Source organism: Vitis riparia, chromosome 1 (genome assembly GCF_004353265.1).
Source record: "Vitis riparia cultivar Riparia Gloire de Montpellier isolate 1030 chromosome 1, EGFV_Vit.rip_1.0, whole genome shotgun sequence".
Classification (NCBI taxonomy): domain Eukaryota; kingdom Viridiplantae; phylum Streptophyta; class Magnoliopsida; order Vitales; family Vitaceae; genus Vitis; species Vitis riparia.
In genome coordinates this window covers 3,208,431-3,235,981 of record NC_048431.1, presented here as the reverse complement: position 1 = coordinate 3,235,981, position 27,551 = coordinate 3,208,431, and the positions used below count along the sequence as shown (strand labels likewise).

The 27,551-nt window shown below is 36.3% G+C and overlaps 4 protein-coding genes across 4 annotated transcripts; 3 read left to right on the top strand and 1 right to left on the bottom strand.

Moving 5' to 3' along the window:
- The first annotated feature begins 1,432 nt into the window (after nt 1-1,432).
- Nucleotides 1,433-5,984, top strand: LOC117924579. Its single transcript, XM_034843241.1, has 3 exons — nt 1,433-1,630; nt 4,812-5,014; nt 5,533-5,984. The coding sequence occupies exons 1-3, from the start codon at nt 1,529-1,531 to the stop codon at nt 5,798-5,800; spliced, it is 573 nt and encodes a 190-aa protein (XP_034699132.1). The 5' UTR covers nt 1,433-1,528; the 3' UTR covers nt 5,801-5,984.
- Nucleotides 5,985-10,668: 4,684 nt separating this feature from the next.
- Nucleotides 10,669-11,803, top strand: LOC117919689 (CLAVATA3/ESR (CLE)-related protein 27). The gene is made up of 2 exons (XM_034836919.1): nt 10,669-11,151; nt 11,278-11,803. The coding sequence occupies exons 1-2, from the start codon at nt 10,859-10,861 to the stop codon at nt 11,306-11,308; spliced, it is 324 nt and encodes a 107-aa protein (XP_034692810.1). The 5' UTR covers nt 10,669-10,858; the 3' UTR covers nt 11,309-11,803.
- Nucleotides 11,804-17,386: 5,583 nt separating this feature from the next.
- LOC117921529 (LOB domain-containing protein 40-like) lies at nt 17,387-18,568 on the top strand. The gene is made up of 2 exons (XM_034839432.1): nt 17,387-17,656; nt 17,765-18,568. Exons 1-2 carry the CDS (start codon nt 17,467-17,469, stop codon nt 18,334-18,336), a joined length of 762 nt encoding a protein of 253 aa, XP_034695323.1. The 5' UTR covers nt 17,387-17,466; the 3' UTR covers nt 18,337-18,568.
- Nucleotides 18,569-22,935: 4,367 nt separating this feature from the next.
- Nucleotides 22,936-23,927, bottom strand: LOC117922709 (LOB domain-containing protein 42-like). The gene is made up of 2 exons (XM_034840907.1): nt 23,691-23,927; nt 22,936-23,612 (listed from the first exon to the last, which is right to left on the bottom strand). The coding sequence occupies exons 1-2, from the start codon at nt 23,878-23,880 to the stop codon at nt 23,077-23,079; spliced, it is 726 nt and encodes a 241-aa protein (XP_034696798.1). The 5' UTR covers nt 23,881-23,927; the 3' UTR covers nt 22,936-23,076.
- Nucleotides 23,928-27,551: the final 3,624 nt, after the last annotated feature.

Here is a 27,551-nt window from a genome sequence, read left to right as displayed (position 1 = left end):
AATAGACATGTCTGTGAAAATGCGAATTACCTACATGGATAACTTATGAAACTTCGTTGTTCATTCGAATCAACTTTGAGCATTTCCTAACCTCCCTTAAAGGGGTTATTAATGAGATAACACTTTATAAAAGAGTTAGAATTCTAACATTCTGTTAGGACCTAAAAATCAATGAATAGTTTCATGTAAACAGTTTCTATGGAACGTATTGTCAATGAAAAAAATATTATATAATATATAAAGTAATTAATGGTAATTATTATTATTAAAAAACTAATATAAATTTAAATATTAAAAATTTTCAAAAGAAATAAAAAATGGAAAAAAACCATTAAATTTTTTAAATAATTTTAATTATTTTATAACAAAAACCTTTAAAATTATTTTAAAGCATTCAATCATTTTTATTATAAATTTTGATATTTTTCAAATGGAAAAGGTGTGCCCTAAAGGCTTCATTATCTTATAATTTGATTTTATTTATTTACTTATGTAAAAGGCTTAATTTTTTTTTTATATACTTTCAAAAATGTAAATTAAGATTTTCATAAATATCAAATATATATATATATATATATATATATATATATATATATATATATATATATTTTAAATTTTCAAATAACTAAATATAAGATAGTTAAAAATAAATCATCTCTAAAACAATAGTAACTTAAAAGTATTATTTTTTATGATTTAATTAATCCCAATAAAACAAAATTGTAAAAAAACAAACATATTAAAAGAAGATTGAATGAACAAGAAAAAATAAGTATCAATTTTAAATGAGATTTTATTTATTTTTTTAATTTTAGTTTAATCTTAATATTTTATTAGTAATTAATAGTAAATATTATTTTTTGGGTAATAATATTCAATTGTCATTATTTTATATTTTTAAAAATTTTAAAATTAAATTTATAGTTTTTAAAGGGGGCAAAATTTTCATTTTGATTTTGATTTTCCAAAAATTTTTTAACATATAGGGGAATTTCTTTTTATTTTTGGAAAATTGACGGGGCAACATGGCGTGCCCCAACAACCCCCGCCCGAGCCTGACTTGGCAGTTGGCTCCGCCAGTGTATACACTATACACACATATATAATAATACTTATCGCTTCCCGACATAGGCTGAGCTGCGCTGGGCCCCAGATCAAGCATGTATTCGGGGAGATCTAATAGGATGAGAGGATGGTTTCGGTAGGAGTAATATTTTACCACACGTTTTTCGCCGGGTGGCAACCAAGTTTTTTAACTTTTTTTTAATTGGATGAAGGAGTTGAATCGTGAATGAGAAAGCTGTTCGAAAGTCGCGTGTCGTGGACGCTCTTTTTTCCTTGGAGTGGGTCTACCATTTTCCTTTTTCCCAAACGGTGTCCACGGCTTTCTGCTTCACACTGTGAGCTCTTTTAACTAAAGCGCTCTTCACAGTCTCACACTGCTTTTTCTTGTTCTCACCTGTCTCTCTCTCTATTTTCGCCTTCTCTTTCTCTCTGAAACCCTCTCTTTCTCTCTCTAGACCAAGAGATGGGAGAAGGAAAGGGTTCCACTCTAGTCCATCTAGTTGTGGTGGTTCTGAGTCTCGTCGCCTTTGGCTTTGCCGTTGCTGCTGAGCGCCGCAGAAGCGTCGTAAGCCCTTCTTTGTCTTTGTTACTCTTTCAACTGTGATCCAAGTGAGGGTTTTATGCGCATTTCGCTCTTGCATTTTGTACTTTGGTTTCTGTTTCAGTGTGAACCGCGTTCTCTGTTTGAATCTATCTGTGCTGTTACAAATGCTTGATTGTGTTTGTTTACTGGAGCATTAGGGTTTTTGAGATCTGATTACTAGAGATCTGTGCTTTGAAAATGATTTTATGGAGGCAAAATGTGTTGATGATGAGTTTCGGCTCTTAGTTTTTCTATGAAATGTGGAGGAGTGCGTGTACTATTTATATTGGCACTGGCAAATTTTCAGCAATATTATATAGCTTCTGAGGGAGTATTGGGCACAAAGTTGCAAGTCTTTCAGTTCTAATATAAGAAAAAAAGTTTAATTGTCTTTTTTAGTTGGATAAGTTTGGTCTAATGCCGCCCACTTTATGGTGATGGATAAATTTTTTTTAGATATTTGATGATTGTGTATCTTTCTTGGCTTTGATAAGTGAGAAAATAGACTGGCAACAATAGGCCAACAATTTAAGGGTTTGGATTCTTTGTCCTTTGATATGGGGACTTTGTCTAAAATAGGGGTGGCAATAGAACATGTTAAACTGGGAAACCTGCTCTGCCCTGCCCATTTCATTCTTGGGTGATTCTGGAATTTCTGTAATTGCACCCAAGTTTTTTTCCAGTGCAAGATTTTAAACCTGGTTTGTCCTCCATGCTAACTCCTAATGAGACATGGTTGAGACTTTTATAACCAGGCTTGGAGCTGTGTTATTTGGAATAATTCGGATGCATGCAAGGACCAAGTATTTGATAAGTGTCACAGGGCTATTGCAAATTACTTGATTTTCTTTCCGCATCAGTGCTTAGTGGAATTGATGCCGCCTGTGGGCATACATGAAGTATAGGGAACCATGTCAAATCTGTGTGATTCTCTCCCTTTTATATTCTGCTTCTTTCTTTCACCAGTGGCTGTTCTACTCATAGTAGATTAAGTTGTTCTACATGCTAAAAAGTAATTCTAAATATCTTAAATGTTTGATGTGACAAAAGATGCTTTTCCATTTGCAATTATCCCCATCTTTTCACCAAGTAAACTGCTCATGTAGGGCGTATAAATTATTGGCTTCCAACCTTCTATTATTAATAACAATTGTGGTAAGATAAGCTTGTATAGGTGAATATCCCCCTCCCCCACCCTGGTAAGATCTATCTGAACTGTATGACCAAATGCAAGCATCCAGTTAGTGTATCCCTGAAAAATACATGTATCACAGCATGGTCGAACACTGTCACCTGGGATTGGCCATACACTCATGACTTTCTATAACCAACAGGCATTGTTTGACCAGGAATGCTCCCTTGCTATGAAAACTATTGAAAACCTATGTGAGAGTCATGTACCCGGGTTTGGCCACGCATCCAGGTGACTGGTCCCTTTACCTAGGCGATACCTAGAGCTGACCCGCTGTGTGCAAAATGTCTCCAGATAGCTGAGCAAAAGCATATGGTACTGGTATCTCACCTGCTAGGCCAGGAAAGCCAGGCAGGAACACCCAGTAACTGCAAAACCCTCCATGACTTGGTACAGTAAGGTCGATGCTTGATACATGCCTGAGCAGCCAATGACTAACTTAGCCTGATATCCCAGATGTTCCCTGCTGTGGTAGGGATACCTGACCAACTAGCAACTCCTTCATGAGGCAAGAGTTGACTTTGACCTTTCACCTACCTAGCCAATCATAGCACAACGAAGGAAAACTATATAAATGAGTCTCAACATTCAAGAAAGGCAAAGTCTGTTCCCTGAAGCTCAACCCCTCACTGATCCACACCTACACACTTGGTTCTCTTCTCATCTCTTCCATCCTCTCCTCCTCTTCTGAGCCTTAGGCCAATCATTTTCTGGTCTGTCCTGTTCGACCTGATTCAAACTTGAATGTTGGAGGACATGGTTGGGCTGCCTACAGCTTGGTGCTGACACTAAACGGCCGCAGGTGGATCGACTAGTCACTATTCAGTACTTTTGGACCAGATCAATTGTGAACCTGGCTCCAGGAGTTTGTGCACCGACACTATTGGCTATTATGAAGCTACTCACACAGAGGAGGTTTAAGATCATTCAATGTGCTGTTCTTTGGCAGAAAAAATCCCCAGGGATCATTTGGTTGTCTAAGTTCTCCTGCCAGTAATCGTTTTCTTGCCCCAGCATCTATGAAATGTTTTGGTAAACAACTTTCAGGTGACAATTGGAACTCCATTTTTTTTCCATGCCAGGGCCTAGTTATCATCTTTTGCTTGGGTTCTAACTTAGGCGGGTTGATGGTCTAGCAAGGGAAGCCAAAACCTTGGGCACACTAATGTTGAGGCTATAGTTTATGAAGAAATTTCAATATGTTGCTGCACTCCAATTAATTAGTTGTGGTGTGCATAAAGATTTCCAAAATAATTAGTGTTTGGATAAAAATGGAACAAAATGATTAAAAAAGAAAAGAAAAAGAAGAAAAAGAAAGAAAAGGAAGGAAGAATACATTCATCAGTCTCCAATATCCCTGAAATTAAAATGAGTTTTGCTTTATTGAAGATTATCTGTGGAGGACAGTACTGCTCCTGCATCATCAGATCTTGTCCAGGTCAATGATAAACTAGAATTTTGTTCTACACACTATTTGACATAGGATTGACGGAACTCCAATGTCCCACATCAGTTGATTGGTAACATTGGTTGTACCTTATGTGTGAGTTTGCTTCTACCCCTCATTAACTTAGACTTTTGGAAGTGTATGCGGTTCTGCATCATTTGGTATCAGAGCGAGGTTTGGCTTGACTCACCCTGTGCTCACTGATGTGGGTGTCAGCAATTGAGTGGGAGTGTCTAACATAGGACTGATTACTAGCGATGGTAGAACTTATATGTGGGGCTACCTCTACCCACATTAACTTCGCCTTTTGGTAATGTATGTGGTCCCACATCACTCTTGTACCGTAAAGGCATAATTCAAATTTGTAGTATACTACATCCCACAACTCCAATTTCTTCCTTGCTGCCGGTAGGGTGTGAGCACACTTTGAGCTTGGTTTGGTATTTATTGCCAATAATCTGCAGGGTCTTGCTACTTATTGAGTTGATTTGTAGTATTAAGATAGCTATTTTTGTGCATGACAGGGTACAATAGTTACAGATGATCGAAATGCTACCTACTGTGTTTACAACTCTGATGTTGCCACTGGCTATGGGGTGGGCGGATTCTTGTTCCTTCTGACAAGTGAATCACTACTCATGGGTGTGACAAAATGCATGTGTTTTGGGAGACCTTTAGCTCCTGGTGGAAATCGGGCTTGGTCCATCATCTATTTTGTCTCATCATGGTGAGAAATCTGACATATTGTGCATCATCCTTCCATCCTTCTGTGATGATAATATTGGACATTATCTGGGACTTGGCCCTTTTATTTATCACTCATCAATATTAACCTCTTGATCTCTAAGATTGGGCAGGTCTTTTATTCAAATAAAATTAATTTAATAGTGAATCCAATGTAATTTGATGCAGTACTATTCGAGTAATCTGATCTGTGCCTGATATTCACATTTTTTTTGTGAGTTATTCAAACTGGAAGGAGTATTTATACTCTTCTTGTTGCACTAGAGGCTTCTATGCATATTTTTTTTGCAATTATCCCCTTTTTACAAATTGTTTGTAATAGGTAATAAAATCTGATTTTATGTAAGGGAATATGATCATTGGAAGGGTAACTGTTGGGATAGTTTTTTGGTCAACCAAATGTGTTTAATTTGGCATCTGGATAGATTATATAGTTTATTGTTCTTGCCAGCTTCAATGATACTGAAATTCAAGAACTTCTTTCTGTTTGTGCATCTGCAGGATGACTTTTCTGGTTGCAGAAGCATGTCTAATTGCAGGTGCAACCAAGAATGCCTATCACACAAAGTATCGAGGAATGATTTATGCCCAGAACTTCTCCTGTGAAACATTGCGGAAGGGTGTTTTTATTGCTGGAGCAGTGTTTGTGGTTGCGACAATGATTCTCAATGTCTATTACTACATGTACTTTTCAAAAGCTACTGATACTCAAGCAGTCCGCAAAGCAAATCGTGCAAGCTCAACTGTTGGAATGACTGGGTATGCATAGTTTTGATTAATTAAGGACTGGGTAGCTTTTGGGTTTTGTCTCTTGATGTTATGAGTCTGTGTTGCCTCTATGATAGTATAGTGCAATTGTGTACTGGCAGATTTTGGTTATTTAGTGATATAAGGTGTTGTGAATACAAATATTTGTTGAAGGCAAGATGCAGGAGTAAAATCTGTTATGGAAAGCTAGGGCACAATAGTTATGTTGTTCCCTTTTCCTTGGTGCTTAGGTTGTACCTCAAAAAGTATGAGAAGAAAAAAAGGGAAAAAGAGAAGAAAAAAAGAGAAAAAAAAATGAAAAGTAAAAGAAAAGAAATGGCTTGAATTCTCTTGTTTAATTAGTTAAACGAACTTTAAAGGAAAAGAAAAGATAATAGATTACTTAGAACTAGTTTTAAGTAACTCTATAAAATGGGAGTAAAAATTAAGGAAGGAACCATGAAAGGGAAAATTAACTCAAGTCCAAACTACATTTACCTTTTTTAGTTGTGAAATGTGAATCTCAATGATGGAGAGGAGGGTGAATAGATGTTGAATAATTTTAAAAAAGCCTCCTAACATATATCTAACATTAGAATTTTTCAATCTATGAAATTTTCTTCCAACTTTTCAATAAAGCATAAAATTTACAAGCAAGTATGAATATAATAACACTCCCCCAATAAATTTCAAATGTAAGTTACATGCAAATGCTTTGACATCCCCAAGATTAATTCATAAAAACAAATATCTCCTTAATTCATTTCCAATTACCATAAGATATCGTTAACTAAAATGAATAGAAAAATTCTTGAAGACACCAAATAGGTAATCACACATGTTTCAATTCATTTTTTCTTCCATTCAATATATATATATATATATGTCCAAGTAACCAATGATATTAAAAATTGAAAATAAATCAAAGATTAGAATGAGAGAAAGAGACAATGACACCAAATTTTAATGTGAAAAACTTCGAAGAGATAAAAAACCATAGGTTTATGATCAATAAAAAATGTTTACTATGAAGAACAAAAATTGAATACAAGGTTTTACCTAACTCAAACCTACCAATTCTTCATAGATTACTTGACTAGTACATTTTACTTTCAACTTCTCACATTTTTCTTCCGGTACACACTTGGAGTCCACACAAAACTCAATCTCACCCTCTTCTTGAATCCACATAAGAAGAAAATACGTTTTTGCCCAAATCCAAATAGATTAGAAATTGATATGAATGAATGAAGAATTGATCCTTTTTTTTTTCTTAAGAAAATTCATTAAAAACCGTTTAAAACACGATAGGAAAGTTAGATTTTCTTGACAACCAAACACACCAAATTAGGAAAGGAGAAAAACCGAAGGGGATAACTGTTGTTATATAACTTATATCTCTTTGGTATTCTCTCTACAACACATGAAATAATTTTAGGTTTTTAAATGAAGGAAACCCTCAATCCAACATATGAGATTTCATCAAGAAAGTGCAACCTGAATCACTCCAACTTGAAGCTAAATCAATCCTGAAACATGGTATTTTGAACACTTAGTAAAAAAATGCTTCCTAAACCTTCCTAATTCCTTAAAAAATATTTTAAATAAAACAATATTTAAATAATATGGTTGATTCAATACCATCCAACTACATACCTTGGTTTCTTAGAACATTCAATGTTTTGATCTTTATTAGGCAAGTAGTCTGAAGAAGAATTTGGAAAAACCGAGTTAGGAAATACTTAAGAATTTTGTTTGAAATTACCAACCAAGGTAAACACTCACAAGCTGTTTTTTCTTTCACTTTTTTTTTTCCTTGATCCAAATGAAAAAAGGTAAAATGAAAATGAAATGAAAATTCCAAGTTCATCTTTCTTCTGGACATGCTGTATATCTAGAGTTATTCCAGTCCTTTCGAATTTTGGTAGTTTTGGCAAGGGCAACAAGAATCCATGCCGGCGATTTCAGGGATTGTGATTGTTACTTTTCAAGGTATATAGCCTTTATATCTATGCACATCCACTCTATAGAAGAAGCCGAGAAGCCTTGTACGGTATCAAATGGGAAGCAAGAGTAGACAAACTTTTGAAAGAGGAAACAATCCAGCAGCCCATGGGGTGTATAGGAAAAGTTCCAGAGTCCTCGTCAATCATGTCTAGCTCTTAAAAATTTCTTAGAGCCAGAATCAGTCTGAAAAGGTCGAAAATTTAGGACATTGTCAGGCGTGAAATGTCAGCCGAAACATGGGCAGACATCCCTGATTCCATATCAATTCTACAAGCCTATAATGGCATCTAATTTGTCTGTCTCGCTGGGACGCCTAACCCAGATGCAAAAGAAGTCAGTCCCCAAAAAAATAGTCAATCAACAGAAATCCAATTTGTTTAAAGCATGCAGAGATAGACTGCGCAAAAAATCAAAATGGGGCAAAATATATATGATAGATACTAAAGTAGCTCTTTAGGGTTGCGTCAGTACGGTAATCAGTGTTATGCAAATGGCAGAGTAAAGAAGAAGAAGAAGAAGAGCGGGCTTTCTTTCATGTAAGTGCTTTGAGACCTTCCATGAAAAACTAGTGGCTCTAATCATACTTGAAACCTGAAAAATCCATAGTATAAGATGAAGCCATCTAAAAAAAAAAAAAGAATGAAAGAGAGAGAGAATTGCCCCAGTTCTAGATTTTGGTTGTTTTCACTGTTCTTTCATGTGAAGATTTTTAACCAGATGTTTCAAAGGACCACCGTAGATCCCTCTGGACAATATCAAGCATTCACCACTCCCTTGGAGTTGAATTGTTTTTCATATTTTTACCATTGGGCCGTCAAAGCTCAACTCAACTATAAAAAACCTTAAATACCAACTACTTCTGATAGCATGTGACTGCTTTTATTACTAATTATTTGCCCATTGAAGAGTGAGGCAGACTTTTAACAATTAAATCAGTCTATTGATTCTGCGATGCAACTAACTGTCAAGCTTCCCAATATCCCCTGCTGACTCCAGAAAATTGAAGCAGCCCAATTCCCCTTTCACAGCAATTTGACAAGGATAAATTAGAAAGTGAACATACAAAGCAACCCATTTGATTATCTTACGTGCCCATATGAATAACTCTTTTTTTCTTGTTATTTTTCAAGACACCGGCAAAACATTTAAACTGACTTCCTGTACTACACATAAAGAATTCGAAATTTTTGCAAGATGTAGCAGTGAGAGGCAGGAAGATCAAAAGTGGCAGAGGATGCAGAAAAGGCAAGAGAGAGGAAGGCAAAGGAGAAAGGGAAAATGCAGGAGACAGAGGGAGCATTTAAATGGAGAGAAGTGAAGTAGAGTAGGGCAAGGGGAAAGAGGCAAAATGAGGAGTAAAGGCGAAGAGAAAAGGGCAAATGAAGCAGCACAGGACACCCAAGATGATGAAAAGATACAAGGAGAAAAAGATGAAAATAGAGTACAAAGTCCAAGTAGAAGCTAAAAGATTTGAACTTTATTGCAAGCAGAGGATCAGATAGGCTTTTTTAGACTGGGGTTTGGTGCCATTTTCCTTTTCAGGGACAGACCGAAACAAAACCCACTTTTTTTTTTTTTTCCTTTTAATATTTTATTTTATTTTTATTTTTGCCCATTGTGGGACGAGGGCGAAAGTCACGAAACACTGCTCCCATGGTTCAAACTCTGATAAAAAGGCGATTTTCCCATACAATAGTCCGTGTAGTCCACGCTGTATCAAATAGCATATCAACCCCATGCCTACAAAATTAAAAGCCCCCTGGGCTTCATCTAAAATTACCAACACCTCGTCCGAGAGAAATTCGAGTCCCCTTTTCTTTAGGGTCGCTGGGTTTGTGGTGAGCGAACATGGAAATGACTCTTCATTGAACACTGGCCGTACCTCCTTGTAATTTTGTTATTATGTCGACCACGCTGACTTGTATTCTGATTTTAATATATAGAAAATTCAAAATTATGACCTATTGCATGCTCATGACACATGGTCTGAACCGATTAATTTGACTTAAGCTGTGGACTAGTGGTGGGTACCTTGGCCAAATGCAGGGGTCCTCATTACTAATCATGCTCTAAGTTTATGTAAGCTAGTGGATCGTGGGCTATTGGCAGCCTGGCAACAGAAGGCTAGCTGATGTATTACTTCTATTATTATCATTATCATCCATTAGGATAGGCCTATATCTCAGTCTACTGATGTGGTACTGAATGCCTTGTCTGCGAGTTTGAGGCTATTGACTCTGAGTCTTTCGCAACTTGGGGCCAAGAGCTTTTTTTTCAAAAATAAAAAAATAAAAAAATAAAAAAATAAAAAAACCTTTTTGGGGTTGTAGAAACAAGAAAAACAGAAGGGGGATTGAGAGAGATTAGGGTTTTGAAGTGGTCACAGGAGTGGCATCAAAATTGATACCTAGATAGTACGAGGCCAATTGGGTCACATTTCCTTGTTACGTACGTCGACAAACAAAGTCTCCAACACCGTGGCGAGATTCTCGGCCACCCTCACCTTAATTTAATCCTTTCTAACATATTATGGACAGATTTTTTATGGCGCGTGTCTTACCCTCTCAGCATCTATGTAATGTTGCTTGTTTCTTACCCCTTCCGTCACAAAATCATTTCATTTACCACTCAAAAAGCGAGAATTTTTTTCCTTTCTATTTTTGTATTTCCAGAGACCAAGTAACATGAGGCGCGTGGGTCTGTTTTTTTTTGGCTCCTTAATTTTATCACCGACATGCAAAGCTGAACGCGATGCTGTGATTGGTGGTAAGTGGCAGTTGAGTAAATTTGACAGTGAAGGAAGGCCGAAATGGTAAAAGACTAAGGCTAGAAGTAGAATACCACTGTTCTTCTCATCACGTGGGCCCTGAAATACTGCATGACCCATGAGGCTCCCTCTCCTGCTCACTCTCTCTATCATTCGCTCTCGCCCAAAATAGCCTCTTCTGCGACACACAAACACACAGAAAAAGAGGGGGAGGCCATTGTCCTGAGAAGACAACAATCTCACCCCTAAATTTTTCTACTGTTTCAACAGAGAGTGATTGTCAAACTTTATGTTGGTTTTCCGGCGATGTCGTTTGCAAGCGGCAGGAGAATCATGTTCTCTTCTCTGGTGGTTCTGTTGATCATCTCGCTGCTCCATATTTGGCTCTGCTGCGACTGCCAAGCTGGGGCGATGCGGATTTTTCCCGGAAACGGCGTCGGAGAGGAGAAAGGGAGACACCAAATGAAAGCTAGGAAGAGCAATGAGGATTTGTTCCGCAAGTTCTTCAATGGAAGAGCTTTTGCTTTTAACCGAACTGCAAAAGGATTTGACGAGAGCAAAAGAAGAGTACCCAGTTGCCCAGATCCTCTTCACAACAAGTAGAATTATTTCTCTCGAATTTCTTTTTTTGATTTTTTTGTTTTGTTTTTTTCAGCTTATATCCAAAATACCCGCGTTTTTCTTATTATTTTTGATAGTATATTGATGGATTTACGTAATTTTAGGCAGGAAACCGGGGGTATTTTGGTATCTTAAGTGCTTTCCATGAATGGAGGATCCAAAAGAAAAAAGAAAAAAAAAGAAAAAAAAAAGGACGATCATGATGTGTATAGAAGCTGAGATTTTGGCTCTACAGTACTGATCAATATTGGTGACTTTGTATTGCTTCAATCTCTCTGTGTTATCTCTTCATAAACCTTTCTAGTTTTAATCATGGAGAAGAAGAGAAAGAAAGGAGTGGGAGCAATGTAATTAGAGCGAGAGAAAGAGAGATTCATGTCTCTACAGTACTGCATCAATACAGAGCAGGACCCAATTTTTAGAGGTGATGAAGAATGCAGAGAAGCTTGTTAATTTGTTTCAAAGCAGTATTAATCAGTATTGACTTTATTGACAATTCAATCCCCAGCTTGCAATTGTGGTAATCCATGTAGTGTTTTTCTTTGTTTAATTTTGCTTTCCATTATTGCAGTGCTGTACCTCATTTTCCCATAACAAGTAAAATCTGATTGTTCACCTGTCTTTTCCTTATTTATTTTTTAATTTTTTTCTCTTATCTTCAACCCGAATGTGCTACTCTTCCACAACTAACTTCAGTCAGATGATCATAGCCGTCTGATCCATAGACTATATAATATTTTGGTTCACCCCCTGCCAATGAAACAGTTGATTCATGTCTTCATCAAATCAATAATTCATGAGAACTTGAAGTTGAGATTCCATAATACAGTTACTAAAGGAGTGCTGGAGTCTGATTTTTAAATGGATTCTGGGCAATTCAAATTTTCACATTTTCCACTGCTTATATCCCAGTGTATGTTTGTCTTGTCATATGATAAAAGTACAGAGAGACAAAATACTATAGAGTGGAGAGAGAGAGTGGTGATCGAGCCTGTGATACTGATACAGCAGACAATTTATTGAAGGGTATTTTCGATATTCTTCCACCATATATATCGTAGTGTTTGGGTGTTTGGATATGGTGGAAAAAGGTGTAGCAGTCTGAGTGTGTGGGCGTTTAACAGGAAAGATGAAAAGCAGGGAAACCGATGTGGAAAAGCGCCACGTATTGTGCGGCGGAAGAAGTTAAGTAGGGGGTGAGTGATATGGTAGCCGCGTGTTTCGTCGGCTAGTGGTTTGGATTTGGAATCCAATTAACTCTCTTCTCAGTATTTCTCTATCAGGGTATAATTTTAAGGTCGTCATCATGATTTACGATACTGGCAACGGGGTCTTATTTAATGCTGGAAGGTGGTCCTCCCAAATTCCCAATTACACACAAATTGCAGAGTAGGCTAACATGTATGAGGAATGTAGTCCTGTGGTGGACAGCAACATTCCCCTTCCACGGTTCCACCTACCCCTCTCCTTTTAGATATTAAAGGCTGCACATGCATGGGAGGCTAACTGGGCCAACTCCAAGTCCAACAATAATTCAGATGTTGGACCTTGGACCTTGTTAACAAGGCTTTAAGTTAAGCACTACCAGGGCCCAGCCCAAGATTAGTAGTTATTATGGGAACAAATTACAACACAGCGAAATGAATGTGGAATAAATGTCATAAGTAGAAGGATGGTGTTTGGTGTGAAGCTATAAAAAGGGGGTGAGCCCTTGTTGTTTTCATTGATGAGCACCGATCATGTAGATGCACGTAATAAGCATGAAAGCATTGACTGGTGGTCCATAATAGGGGAAACAATTAATGTATGGATAAATTTGAATTCCTTCACTTCTGTATTGAGGGTGACCTCAATATCTGTCTCAGGAGCTGTAAGGGAAAGGAAAGAAAGAGACAGAGACGAATGAAAGTCCGAGTTCTTAGCATTACAAGAAGGATCAATGTAAATGGCCAGTATCACTAACAACACGGGCTAGCAAAAAACATAAATACTAAATTGATGGTTTTTTCACCTTTATGGTTTAAAAGAAATCTTAGAAGACCAAAAAAAAGACAAGTGAAGGACTCAAAGATGAAACTCAAGTCATTCTTGAGAACACGATCCATGTAGATATATGGTATGGAAAAAACAAGTTTAAGGATCATGTTCACGAGAAGATGAACCTAAAGGTCTCCAATCATTGGATGTTACATATCATAGCTATCAACATATGCATATGCGTTGATGAATAAACCTAAAAAAAGAGACTAAAAAACTTTGGCCACAACGAGTGGGGTAGGTGATTTTATATTAAAATGAACTATTAAATGCTTGTGATTGATTTAATTTCTAGTCTATTAGAACTATAATTTTTTTTTGCTAAAAGTGCAACTTTTTGAAGAAAAACCTATATTTGTCATGATTCTTTATATATTTACATTTCATTGTTAATCCCCCTTTCTGTCAACGATTTCTAGTTATGTCACAATTGATGTTGTAAATACATTAAATTTCTTTGTGAATATTTTCTAGTATTTATGTTTTTTAAGTTTTCACGTGTTGTCATTTGACTGAATTGGGTGACAATTGCTCATAACAGAAAAGATGTCACTTGGGCTTGCATGGATGTATTGGCGTGAACACAACGTTTATAGATATTTTGTCTAGACAAATGGTTTGTATAGTTGATAACATGATTACCAGGAATATCTTTCAAAATGAGTGGTTTATGTTGGTCTTCGATAATGATGATCACAGTACCAAAACATGGGATATCTCATTATGGTCACCTCATATGCCTCATGTGTCAAGGGTGGTTTTCACATCTATCAAGGTTGATATCTTTCCAAATTACGTTTATAGGTATCTTGTTGACCCCTATTATGTCAATGTTGCTTAAACCATTGGTAATTGTGTTTATATTAGCCGTACATTTTACCCATAAATATGAATTTTATTTTAATTTTAGTTGAATTTTTAAATAACATCATGAAGCCGTTGTCAAACAGAACCTAGTGTGAAATTATACTTGAAAACTTTTAAAGCCTAATACAAATTTCTAATAATTAAAATCCATACAATTGCATATTAAATATTAGCACCTATGCAATTTTAATATTTGGTAAGCATTAACAATCAAAACACTTGTTGCAAAATGAAATTTAAGGCACCAAAATTGATATCATTCATACAATTAACATATTAACTCGCTATTAGTTACAAGATTGCACATTGAGCGCCTATACATCTACAACATACAAACAAAAGATATTTTATTTCATTCAACTCTCCATCAACATAATAATAAATCTATATTTATAATAAATTAATCATATTTACAATCTTACTCTAATTCATAATTAAATCAAAACTCCTAATTAACATAAAAAACCTAAATAAGTAGCAATTCTCATTCATGTTCTTAATTTGATTTTAAATCAAATAACAAATTTTAACTAATTGAGGAGGAATTTGGGCTATACTCTGTGGTCTCAATGCAATTAAGCCTAAAACATAGGTGGAAGTTGAAAAGCATAGGCGTAGTCCTCTCGTGCTAGCGAAAACACGGTAAAGTATCTTTTCTGTTAAAACAAGAACTACTTGGCGAGCAACACATGTCGCCATTGTGCTAACATACCCATTACAATGCAAGTTAATCCCGCATGCATCAAGATTCAAGACAACTCCAGACCCTGGAGCAGGATGCTTAAAAGGGGTGCAATTTTTTTATTGTTATATCCACGGGCCTGATTTTAGATTCGGGCTTCTGTTGAAATTTAATTTAGACTTGGCACGGGGCACGGGCCTGGTTTCTCTAATCATATTTTTTTTAGTATGTTTCAGGTCCTCTACTAAGCTTTTCCCCCCCAATAAACAGGCATAACTGCCAAAACTATTGCCCACCTTACGCACAATATGAATGTCACTAGCCCATACTTCGTGAATGGACCCTCGTTAGCATTGGGCCCGCGGCCTGTAGCCCTTCTCAGTATTGGATTGAAACAGCCCAATCCATGTTTAGTGTTGATAAGTTGATCTGACTTGATCAGGCAATGTCTAGTTATATAATTAAGTTTTACCAGTATTTTATGCCCCCCCACCAACCTTAATAATAAAACATAGTAAAGCACTGAATTTTGTTTTAAAAGGAACAAGGTTAGAACCAAATACCATTGTTTTTGTTGATACTATAGAAAGGGTTAGCAAACGAAACATCCACGTTGCTGGTTGCTGTGTTGTGGAGGAATGTACACCCTCCGCCCCTTCATATCGTATGTCTCCTCCTGTGTCAAATGTAAGTTGGTATTTAATAAAAAGAAATGTACAACCTTACATTGGTAAAGACAATCAACCTCACCAACACCGAGGCAATATTATTGCGACTTTGGTTGGGGCCAAATAAAATAACTCAAATTTAAATAACCGGTCCCCATCTTAAGCAGGGATGATTAATTAACCATACTTAATCATTTGTTGAAGCGAAGAAAAAGTAATAACGTTTTTACCACAACCAAGAAGGAAGAGGACGAGAGAGACGGTGAGAATTGAGAAATAGTTCATTATTTGTAGAGGTCCATGTGCTCCCACTTGCATCGGATAACTTCAAATTGCATAATTTTTTTTTCTCCCGTACCACTTCCCAATCTGCTCCCTAATCATTAAGAAAATTTATTTATTTACTTGTTCATTTTGCTTTTCTAATGATTGCAAGTATGCCTTCCTGCAAATTTGCTGTGTCTGACTAAACTAAAGGGAGTTGATCCAAGGGCCCCGGTGAGCCAACTTTGGTGAGAATGAGACATGGGATGAAGGTGGTTGATTGGACTCGAGGTTCAGAAACAGCTTTACGTTTCTTCAACTCCAACAATCCCAAATGCGCGGGATTCAAACCATGGGGCCATGCCTCCATGCCTCCATGCCTCCATGTCTCACGTGAAGCTCTCAACATCTGAAAGTGCAGTTAATTATTTTTACCTTCATGTATTGGAAAATTGGTACTGGCCTACTAAGAATTACGTTTATATACCCAGCCGTTTTTGTAAAATGAAGAAAATAAATTTAGTCTCATTAAATTTTCTTGGAAAAAGATGGGATTGGATGAATCCCAAGAGGGAAACGCTCTGTAAAAAATCTGATAATTTTGTCGTAAATTGATATACTCAAAGGTATAAATATAATTTTGTAAAAAAAATTATCCTCTGAGTATAGCATATTTAATGAATTCTGTAGCATTACTCGTGTGGGAAAGTTCGTGGAAAGTCCTTTCTAGAAGGAGTGAAAATTACCTGGGGCCGACACACACAGAATAATGCATTAAACACCAAAACCAGAGGCGAAACCCATATGCAGCCCACAGTGGCTCTGGGAGGAAAGAGGGAAACCACAATAAGAAAACGGCCCATTTGTACGAACTCCCGAAAACAGGGAGCTTCGGAGGGCCCGTTTTCCATGTTATGTGGCGAGGCGCACGCTGTTTGAGACCCAAACTCGTGGCTGACACGCGCCACAACCTGCCCCGGTCCTTTAGTTTAGATTCTCGTCCCCAGTCTCCCCTGCCCATCGCTCCCACCTCTCGTGTGCCCTCCCTCTTCTTTTGATTGATCACTTCCTCTTCTTTCTCGAATTACTTTGCCCTCCTTCTTCCGTCCTAATTGCATTGTTGCCCCTGGATGGTTTAATTAGAAGTGCTGAGGTCTTACTCAGGAGGTCCCTCTTGGAATAAGGGGAAAACGAAATGCCACACCCCGGCGAGTGAATGAAACATTTTGTGACAATGAAAATCAATCCTTTGAATAATCAAATGATTAAAATCCCATGGATTTCATTTATAAATCATCCACATTACTCACATCATATAATTCTATTTGGTACAGCTTTTGCATTATTATAATAAATGTTCTGTCGTGTGCACCCTTATACAAGAAAAGAATATTCAGGGTGAATTATTAATTATCATACATTAAGTATCAATTTCAAGCGTAATTAGAGGACATAATGAATTTGTATTATGATGTTAAAGGTAGTGTAGCAAGGTAAACCTTAAACCTAGAAATGTCCAAAAGTAGGGGTTATTTCCAAAGAAGGCATGGCATCTCAAACTTTACTGGATGGGAAGTAAAAAAAAAAAAAAAGACAGGTAGCGTGAAGTTAAACCCTAGCGCTTTAGACAAACAGCTGTAGTCACCGCCCACAAACACCCCCACAGCCTCTGAGACACCACCTCAAACCTTTCCACTTAAATACACATCCCTCACACCCTTTTCAATTCCGTACTATAAATCTCTCTGCAACAACGGCAGCAACGCCCTACAGCCATGAGGATGAGCTGCAATGGCTGTAGGGTTCTTCGCAAAGGTTGTAGTGATGACTGCAGTCTCAGACCCTGTCTTGAATGGATCAAAACTCCTGAATCCCAAGCCAATGCCACCGTCTTCCTAGCCAAGTTCTATGGCCGTGCCGGTCTCATGAACCTCCTCAATGCGGGGCCTGAGCACCTCCGTCCCGGTAAAGATAACCCCACCACCCTCTCTCTCTAAAACTTTTCTTCTTTTCTACGTTTTCTTTTTGAGAAATGATCTGTATTTTTTCTTTACCCGTTTTGGTTGATCACAGCCATATTCAGATCACTGCTTTACGAGGCCTGTGGACGAATCGTCAATCCTATATATGGATCGGTGGGGTTGCTATGGTCCGGGAACTGGAACCACTGCCAAAACGCGGTTGATGCAGTGCTTGGAGGATCGCAGATCATGGAAGTCCCTTGCGATACCGCTGCGATCCGCCCTATCCTTCCGCTCAAGGCGTATGACATACGCCACCTATCCAAGGACGCAAACTCTCCTCATGACCTTCACAAGGCTAAAACTCGAAGCCGGTTCAAGCGGTGTGGTGCTCGATCCAAACCCCATTTGGATTCGGCTGAGTTTTGTAACCCTGGATGGAACCAGTTTTCCCCGGTCGACTACAACCGAGCGCCCAGTCACGACTCCTCTCTGATTCAGCAGGAGACTGACAGCATGTTCTCTGTGGAAACCGTGGAGGCTTCGCTGGCGACTCCCCCAAAACCAAACCAACTTCTGAAATCCGATGGCCAAACCGATAAAACCGAGGCTGGGTTGGAACTCACTCTTGGCTTCTATCCAATCTCACGCCCCCACGCGTGTAAGCTGGAGCTGGGGCCTTGATGCACTGCAAGTTTGGCAGCTTAGTCGGGGTTCAACTCGTTCCCCTTGATCTTCTCCTGGGGTTAGGATAGGGCAATAGTTGAGATCTTTTAGTTCCTGCTGTTTTAGTTTCATCCTTTCACATTTTCTTTTTCTTTCTCCTTCTTTTAAAAGTTCTATATCTCTGGTGTTTGGGTGCATAATCGAAACAGAAAAGATGGATACACAGAAATATATACACATGTTATCAAAATCATTTGAATCTCAATCTATGACCATCACCAAATCTGGAAATTCCATATACAAGAAATATAAACATGTTGTCCAAAGCATTTCAATTTTCAATCTCAGACCATCGCCAAAATTGGCATTCCATCATCTACTCTCTCGTGATGTGCTGCTGCAAATGAATTGGATAAGTACAGCAGCATTGAACCAGTCTGGCTTGATGGGAGATATGGACGAAGCACTGTTGCATTAAAAAATGTGGTTTGTCACCAAGTATGCTTTTTTGCTGGCGTGGTAATGATGAAGACTTGAGGGGTGACAGTGCTGAATATAGAATGACTTTGTCTTATGTTCAGAAATCAAAGGTGTGAGTGAGTCGTGGTGAAGTGTTTCCACGTATACGTATCGTGGCGAACATGCACGTATTTTCAGACACCTGCTCTTCATGCATCGCCCTCGCTCTTTGGAGATTTCAAGTTCCAATTTTTCTTAAAAACGGGACCGCTCAGTTCATCTGTGAGTGAATGAATTACCTTCTCGTTCGAATTTGCTTCATGGTCTTTAGGCCTGCTTTATTTATTGAGCTTTGGGTTATTTGCTCTCTGCCTCATTGCCCACTTCCTTAATTTCTTGCATGGTTATCATGGTGGCTCTTGTTCCTCTTGAGTTTTAAGGTTAATTAAGTAGTTAAAACTGTTATTCTGATTGAATTTATGCAATGTTTATTTTAATTTTCAATATCGCACAACGAAATTGTTTTAAGTTTATATTTTTTTTTAAAAAAAGAAATCTTTACTCCGAAAAATTGACACTAAATAGATGAGACTAGTTATACACGTCCAGATTTTTGGATCTACTTATCAACTCTCCCTGCACCTCTCATTACGATTGAAAGAGAAATTTATGAACAAATAAAAGTGGGGAAGGTGTCTATCAAGTAGAAGCAATTCTATCTAACCATAAAAGGAAAAAATATTGCACTTGGTTGAATTTGCTACGCAATTCTCTTTGGAAATGGTGTGGGGAGAGAGAGAGAGAGAGAGAGCTCTTCAAAAATTAATCAGGGACTCTTCCATTAAATTTGAGAGCTACTTTCAAAAGAACAAGTATACGCCATTATGGCTTCGAATCTCAATAAATATTCCATTTTATAAAGCATTGCCCGTTGCAAAAAGATTGTTAAAAAAGGGGGTCCAACATGGTGATGACTGGATCCATAATCGATCTAAACAGCTACTATAAATGGTGGAATAATAAACATATGGGAAGCATTACTGGGAGGAACAGAAAATTTGACAATTAATGGAACGTTAGTGGAGTATGACCAGGAGAAAAAGCATCCTGCTCCTGTGTTAATGTTGACAAAGATGGAATGGTTCGATTTAACACGGAACGAATATTGAGATCGTGGAATGAACTGATTTTCCCGATACCCCTAAATCAATACGTTTAGGTCAAACTTGCAGAACTGAGCTTCAATTTTTCTACCTAAACCTCCCCTAACCAAGGGTTCCACGCCTTCCGCACTAAGTTTGAGGGAACATCTTCAAACTTTTTGCTGCTTTCCCTGCCTTTTGTGCACCTTTACGTTAATTCTCATTTGTTCAATCCAATGTTTTCAAATTCTGTTGATTTCACCAAAGCTAAATTGAAAATTTTATCTCCCAAAGTTAAATATCAATAAGATATTAATAATAATAGAAAAAAAAATTGAGATTAAAGATACTATTTATCATTTTCATTTATTATTTCCAAAATTAAGTTAAATTATTACATAATTGGATAATAGAAAATAAAAATGGTAATTAGAATTAGTTAAATACCTACATATGGCATTATAGCGCATGATTCTAGGTTTGTGTTTTGTGTAATTGATAATTTCATTCCTAACTAGAATTTTCAGGTGTTTCAAGATTTTTCTATGAGAGAGATGACATAATGTGAGGATGGAAAATGATGAAGTTAATTCAGAGAGAAAATTATGGAAAATAGAGCAACTAGAGAGAAAATCGATCATCCTCTAGGGAGAATAGATTTCTCCTTAGGTGGTGACTAAATGTAGATCAAAACGTTTGCACACTATTTGATCCCTCTTGGAGACCAATCGATCATCACAAAGGCGATGTGGATTTGCCTTCAAAATTTTAAGACAATTTGATTGATTTTCTTCAATAATCTATCGTCCTACAATCTTGAGTAAAATTTGATTTTAAAATATTGAATTTCATTGGCCAAAAAGTCCCTCCATAAAAGAATTTCAAACTCCAATCATGTTCCTTGTTTTCTATACTAAATGTTTTACGTAAGTTAAAAAAATTTTAAAAATAAAAGACAGTTTTATTTGAATAGTGTTTTAAAAAATATTTATGAAAAATAATATGTTTTTTAGAACAAAAATTTATTAAAAAATGTTTTGTTTTTATATTTTAAAAAATAATTTTTATTTATAATATTTTATTTTCAATCATTCACTCAATTTATATAGTTTTTTTTATTAAAAAAATCCTAAAAAGTAAGTAAAAATTATTGAACATAATTAAAATAAGTTGACAAAAACATCTTATTTTTTTATTTTTTAGTTATCAAATATGTTTTCTCACTTTTTTTATTTTTAAAAACAAAAAAGTTATTTTTGAAAACAAATTGTTAGAGCATCAATATTTAGACCTTACTTTTTGAATATCATATTCGAGAACTTAGTATCCTCTGCGCATCAATACTCATGAGTCATGATGGTTTAATTTGCTGATATATTTATGGATGAAATCTCGCGATTTACGTCCAAAGTAATGTAAAGATTAAATCTTTAATTATAAAAATGACAAGACTTCAAAGATTAAAAATTTGATTATTAAAATGGGCAGATATAGAATAATGCAGTTTCACATGTCACAGTGCCAACAACTCCAATGGAGCGTCCGTAACGAGTTGCATTTGCATTGTCATATTCTCAACAGGATGATAGCAAATTTGCATCACAATTATACTCATCCATGGTGTTTCTTAGTATAATGATTCCTTAGAAAAATCAACTTCTCTTGGATTCAGCAAGTAAATAGAAAACGGATTCTCTAAAATAATGATTGAAACTGTGTCGAAGAAGGGAAATGTTCCGAATGAGAAAAAAGAGACGCTCAAATTTTTTAAGATATCATCTAGCGCACGCTCATTGTGGACCCTTGGAATACTTGGGATACAAATATGAAACGCATCTTCCTAGTTCGTTGAAACTGGCCTCTTCTGCTGCTGGTACAATCATTATCACACGTGAAATTCATGTGGAAGGTGGCAATATTTTTCAGTTTCGCCCGATCGTACAGCAGCTATGCAATGATGCCCCGGTAGACCATGTTATTGGGTTTGTATTACCGATTACATAAACATAGAAATGAAAATCTGCCAACTTCAACAAGTACTATTATTCCAACGTACGGATGTTGAACATAAATCTGTACTCGGGACGAGCACGAACTGCTTTTTACGAGTGATATAATGTTAGTTTAGTGGGATGTGCCCTGCACTCAAGGGCAAGGTGGATTAACAATCTTCAAATTCACCCCGCAATTAAGATTTTTTGGATGTATTTTCCCTAGCAGCACCTCATATCAATAATTAAGTAAATAGCTTTTCCATCACATTGAATTATGTTGATTACAAGAATAATCCATGAAATATGTTTGATAAATTCAGTATCTGAATGCTTTCAGTTTCATAAAAGGATAATAAAATGTAGTTGAGAAATAAGCAATTAAGTTATAATTTTGGTTCTTTTTCTACTATGTATTAAGATGTGATCAAGCTTCATAACAGTTTTGCAGGTCAATGAAAGTGACTGCAACACCCACGACCCCGCCGGAGCAAAAATGAAGAAATTATAACCGTGTCCAATTGCTGAGACTTGGATCGAAGCCGCGTAGTCGGTTGTTAATGGAATATGATGTGGGCTGACCAAACGTGGAAGTTTGAGAAAATTGTGTGCATATTTTTCGGCGGAGCATCTGGGATGTTTGGAATGAAATGTACTGAATGCGACATGCATGATGAAATTAACTAGACCATACGGAAGTCATGCAGCTGCTTTACGATCTACAACATGAATGAATTAGAACCCTAGGGAGTTTCATTTCATTGTAGAGCATGGGAAGCTTGCAGCCATGCCCTTCAATGGATGAAACATAAACACAAAAAATGATGGAATCTGTGTTTTGAAATGATGATTGTTGACAGGATCTAGTCAATGAGCCGCCATATATGCATGCGGGCCGATCATCCATTCCAGTTAAAATGAGTGATACTGCAATAAAATTGACAAATAAAGATTAATAGTTCATCATCCCAAGTATTTATCAATTTTAGAAGTGTAATGTTGCTTCCTTTTCTTTGCTCTCTAACTTTGGTTAATTTTGCGAAATGCTAATAATGTATTGATTCCCATATCATAAAAATAACAAACAAATGGACATCTGTTCCGGCGATTCAGCACCACAACTATCCATCTCTGCCCGGCCCTTGAAAGGAGCAGCCAAATGGGTGCTAAAAGTTGGTCCCAGAACCAAGAGTCAGTTCCAACTTTACTTTGCTCTTATCACTTTCCCTATCTAATTTTGTAAGCCATTCTAGGTGATAACCTAACGACGGTCCGTGACTCGGCGTTTGATTGAACTCGTGTGAGCTAGGCCACGGCAATCTAACGTCACAAAACTTATCAGACTGATCTGCGGCTGGTTTGGTTGCAAAGTCGAAAACCAAGCTGGCTTGAGGTTTTGGCTTGGACTTAGAAGAACGCTTGAACGGTTTTGGGGTTGGGGCTGTGACTCTATTGAGGTTTTCAGTAGTAGGGAATTTGAAATCCTTAGAGACATGACGTATGTCATAGGCCTTTACAGGATGGTCGCTCGGGCTGCTGGAGGTAGCTTCAGATGGTTTTCTGGCGATGGGAACACCTCTGAGCACTGCATCCACGGCATCGAGGCAGCGGTTCCAGTCACCGGACCAGAGCAATCCGACGGACCCATATATTGGATTCACTACCCGTCCACAAGCTTCCCAAAGCAGCGATCTGAATATGGCTGTAATCAATTAAAAACATAAATAAAATAAATACAAACTCTTGGTAAAGGAAGACGCTGAGTCAAAAGAGTAAGTACCGGGGCGAAGTTGTTGGGGTCCGGCATTGATGAGGTTTATGAGACCTGCACGGCCATAGAATTTGGCAAGGAAGAGAGTAGCATTGGCTTGGAAATCAGGATTTTTGATCCACTCAAGGCAAGGTTTGATGATGCAGTCTTGGCTACATGCCTTGCGAAGAACCCTACACCCATTGCAGCTTGTTCTCATGGTCCAATTCTTCACACCAAAAGTGATGAGAGATAAGAAAATAAGGGGGTAAGAGTGAGTATTTATATATGCTTAATTAATTATCAAGAACAGAAGGTGCATTGCCCTGGGTCTAGTTCATCAGTCAGTCGCCCTTCACAGTAAAATTCCAGCCCTGGTTTGGTACTCGTCGATTATTTTTTTGTCAAATCATGACTATCAATGGCGGACGTAAGCCCCAAGTCAAAGTTTGTTTGGTAAAACCCAAAATGGGAACCATCCACTACGACCTTTTAAGTGAATTCGATAATACAAATTTCTTATTACTGAATTAATCTAATAAGTAAATAAATCTTGAACTTTAAGTTAAAGGACAAATAAGTAAAATTATTATTATTATTTATTTATTTTGACAAAATTGGCATATTAATCACTTTCACGAGAGAATTTTATTTCATAGAAAATTAAGAAGATTATTAATGACGGTATAAAAACTGTTGAGAAAAGTGGAATTAAAATTCAAAAGCAGAAACGGGTCAAAATTTTCTGCACGAAATATTGGATCCCACATGCTTCGGAACAATGGGTGATAATACCATCTATCTGACAATAGATTCGAGCTTATCTACAACTAATACCATCCCTCTTATCTTCGTTTTTTCTATTCAAAGTAGCCCACTCTTCCCTAATAAGCCTTGGCTTTATCAATTGATTAGTCAGGAACCGATGTCACACCCAAATTTTGTGGGACAGTCTGGTCAATATTGATTTGAAAAATGTAAAATAATGTGGTAGGCAACCACACGAGTGTTGATTACGTCTCCCTTGAAATATGGTATGTATTAATTAGCCACAAACTTGGGCCGGAAAACAATAAGAAAAGTCATGAATTACGTTTTAGAATTCATGTGTTTATCGTGGTGGACCATCTATCCTTTCATTTTAAAATAAATCGATGTGGGAATTGATGAGCATTTTCAACTTTGTCAAAATCATTAGGTTTTCATATTGTTTTTTCAAATTTTAAATTGCTTGCCCAAGTTTCCATAAATAGTAGAGGACCTTTATTATATATATATTTTAAGTTATTTGAGGAGTAAGAAGATATTCATATTACTCGTTTAAGTTTAATCTATAATTATTTTTTATATTAATTTTTTTAAAAAAAATTAATATTTAAATATAATATCAAAACTTGATGTTATAAAAGGTCATGAATTCAAATCACCTTATAGTAGTTTACATGAAATCATGCATTTTGCATGTTTGTTTATTTATTTACTAATCTTATTAAATTATTAAAAATTATTTTAATTACAAATATTTTTAAAAATAATTAAAATATTAATCGGGAAAAGATAAAAGAAATCATGTTGTTTCACACTTTCATCTTCATTTCCCTCCCACCTCCCTTCTTACCCCAAAATCATCTATCAAAAAAAAAAAAAAGTTATTGGAGTATTATTTACCATGTTAGGAAAACGTGTATTAGGGGTCGGTGGGTGATGAATTGAATTCATCCCTTACAGTACGATCTCATCAGTCATCATTAAAAAAAGGGAAATAAGTTCGGTTGAAGTCATCATATTATTTTTTTAACCAATGATTCATTTAATTACTACACGTAGCAAGGACCGCTACTAATCTTTCTTTTATGTCTTAAGCATGCGTCAATCCCTATATTAGTAAGAAAAACATAAGACCCAATTGTTAACCAGTTGATGATTAGATGGGTTCAACTATTGGTCGAACCCAATTGAAATGCCCCCATTTTTATATTGTAGAACCCAACAAGTCCAAAGGCCCTTAGGAAAAAAACTAACACAAAATTTCGAGTACATACATTAGGAATTGATGACTCGTTAGCTTAGGAGAAACCCCAAAAAAGATTCTCTACATATAGCAAATCTGGTTTTAGGCAAAACCGTGGATTTTGTCCCACAATTAAACTATTCCCTACTCTTTTGCATAGATCTCTATAAATTAACACATCATAACAATTGGGAAAAATTAATCTCGTTCATTAAGCATGTTAAAGGAAAAGTCGTAAGATATTGGGAATTTTGCACATGTCTTATTTTAATAGTATAGAATGACTTTAATAGTTGTATTGTAAATACCTGGGAGAAGCGCCTCCAATGGTTTGAACTTTGACCTAGGGCCTAGGGGAGACTGTGAAGAAGTAGGAATTAATAAAAAGGGAACAAGGCGGTGGTTGATGTGGAATTTTGCATTTTTAAGTACAAGGATTCCTTTGACATGAACTAGGAACAAACTGGTGCATGAATCAAGAACAAATTTACAAGAAGCCACCGGGATTATAATAAAGCCCATTAATCTTTCTCAATTTCCACTTGATTGTGGGTTCATTTTTTTATTACACTTACAATGAATACGACTGGGTAAAGTACATGAAAAACTTGAAGCCGCCGACGAACTGACTTTTTAATTTGGAAAGAAGAAGTCAGACTTGGGAACACTACTTCAGTATCCCAATGCTGTCATGCTAAAACAGCTCAATTATTTTGGTTACAGTAAGAGTATGTTTGGGAATATTTAAAAGTATTTTTATATACATATAAATTAGGTATTTGGTGAATTTTCAAAGAACTTTTTTTTGCATGTATTTTTAATAAAAACGTTTTAACCATAATTCTAAATTTTCAAATCATCAAAAGCATGTGAATGGACAGGGCTGGACCGGGCTTTAGCCTCTTTGTTCAGGTCAGGCTCAGCTTAGGCTAGCCTCCAGGTCTTGCTAGAAATTTAAATGTGAGTCCAGGGCCGGTTCTAAACCTAACAATTTAATAAATGAGATTATGTGTTAAGGCATGCTATTTTAGGATTTTACTGGGCGTCAATGCTTGGGCCGGGCTCAGGCCCGCCATATCATCCCAAACGTGGACTAGGCTTTCGCCAAAAGTTTTGGGTGGGCTAAAGCTTGGCTTCAGGCTTATCAATTTCCATCTTTACGAACGCAATAACTTCATGTTTGGGCCGTAACTGGTTTTAGGATGGGCTTTGGTATTGGGTGCTTAGGCCCACAGAAAACCTTTAGTTTATATTTGGTTTTGGAAAAGTAATATGAAAAACAAAAAAAAAAAATTAAAAATAATGATTTTCTTATACTTGGTTAAATTGTGAAAAAAATTAAATATAATTAAAATTAATTAAATACTTATGTATTCTTAAATTAGTTAATATTTATATAGATGAGTTAAATTAAGTGATTTATTGATTATAATTTTTTTTTTACTTTTTCTTTTTTTCTATTTTTACTTTCCATTTAAAAAAAAAGTACTTTCATATATTAAAAAATAAGCTCTGTCAAATGAGTTCTAAATCAAAATTACACAAAACACCCAAAAAAAAAAAAAAAAGTGTCATTCTGGACCATGTCAAGAGTGCTCCTATCAACACATGGGAAATTTCTAGTGATGATGGTAAGTTGGTAATTATACTATGAGATTCTCTCACATAGATAAAAGGAAAAAAAACTAAAAATACAAGATGCATAGCATTAGGAATGGGGACCGGTCGCTCCCATTTTAACCCCGCCCCGTTTAGTTTTTTTTTTTAATTTTAATTTTTTTAAATGAATTATTTTTAAAATTTTTAATTATATTAAAATAAATATATTTTGTTAATAATAAAAATAGTAAAATAAAATTTTAAATTAAATTTTAAAATTA